This window comes from Fukomys damarensis, unplaced genomic scaffold, assembly GCF_012274545.1.
Source record: "Fukomys damarensis isolate Sample0158 unplaced genomic scaffold, DMR_v1.0_HiC HiC_scaffold_36, whole genome shotgun sequence".
Taxonomy (NCBI): domain Eukaryota; kingdom Metazoa; phylum Chordata; class Mammalia; order Rodentia; family Bathyergidae; genus Fukomys; species Fukomys damarensis.
This window is the reverse complement of record NW_022900948.1, coordinates 48,487,540-48,488,724: the sequence shown is the minus strand read 5'-3', so window position 1 is coordinate 48,488,724 and position 1,185 is coordinate 48,487,540. Positions and strand designations below refer to the sequence as shown.

Genomic DNA, 1,185 nt, shown 5'->3' with positions numbered 1-1,185 from the left:
GCGCTTCCTTCAGCACCGCGGACAGCGCCCGCCCGGTGCTGGGCTCTGACCCCGGACTGCGCCAAGACTCCTGCTGGACGACGCTCCGCCGCGATGCTGCTGGAAACGGAGCTTGACCAGGGCGGGGACACCCTGTGCACCTTCGGGGGAACACGGGGTAAGAGCTGCTGTGCCCGAGGAGGACGGGGAGGGGCTGGCAGAACAGGCTGGGCCTGGAGGGGAGCAGGGTGGGGATGACCGCCAGGAAACAAGTCCAGGGTGACTGCCAGAGGGCCACGAGTGGCAACAGGCCGAGGGGAGCGTGAGCAGGCCATCTCTCCAGGCTCAGGCTCCCGCACCAGCCCATCTTGCAGCGGGGAAGTTCTGGCTGGTCTCCCGCCTGCACTGTCCTCCCCAGGGGCTGTTCCATGGCCACAAACGTTGAGGGATAATGGAGGCATTGTTGGCGGCTGGCCAGATGCCAGCAGCGTGGGGCCGCCCCTTCCCCACCCTGACCGCTTCTGCCGCAGCTGATGCTCAACGGCCCACACCCTGGCTCCCTGGTGCCCACTCAGCCAGGAGGTGTGCTGGGCCCCCCGGAGTCACGGGGCAGAGTGGCCTGGGCGGGTGGGGGCCGTGCCTACACCCTCCTTCCAGCGGAGTTCTCATAGCTCATTGTAGGAACACACGCAGGTGGACGGGGCCACTGTCCTCAGCGGCAGTGGGGCGGGGAGGCCGACAGCCACCTGCTGGCTTCTCCGCGCTTCCTGGGGCCTTCGTGGCTGGCAGAGTCCCCTGTGGTGGCCGCACAGGCCTCTGCCCGTGCCTGGGGCCTTCCGCGCAGGGCCAGGCAGCTCGCGTGGGCTCACCTGAGTGCCATGGGGCAGAATGCTGGGATGCCAGGTGCCAGAGGTTCTGTGTGCGCCGGAGCAAGGGCGCGGGGAGCGCTGGGCCTCTTCCCTCTTGGCAGTCACCCCCCAACATTTCCAGGGGTGACTCAGACGCGAGTGGCGCTGGGAGACCAGGGTGGCGTCCGGCCCTCGCGGGGTCAGGTGGCCATCATCGCGAAGCCTCCTGAGCGCGAAGTTCCCGAGGCCAAACCTCAGGGCAGGAGAGTCTGGCTCCCCCTCCTACCTGGACCCGGGCTCTCGGGGCGCCCTCGGGAGCCAGCTGCGGAGCAGATTCGAGCCTTAGGGGCAGCCCCGA

General features: G+C 68.9%; 1 protein-coding gene across 1 annotated transcript in view; it reads left to right on the top strand.

Moving 5' to 3' along the window:
* Window positions 1-93: 93 nt before the first annotated feature.
* The window catches only part of Lhx3 (LIM homeobox 3), a 6,619-nt gene continuing 5,527 nt past the window's right edge, over window positions 94-1,185 (top strand). Inside the window, exons 1-2 of the mRNA XM_033759004.1 lie at window positions 94-157; window positions 970-1,086. Of these exons, the coding sequence (XP_033614895.1) occupies window positions 94-157; window positions 970-1,086 (181 nt within the window). The remainder of the gene's footprint in view (window positions 158-969; window positions 1,087-1,185) is intronic.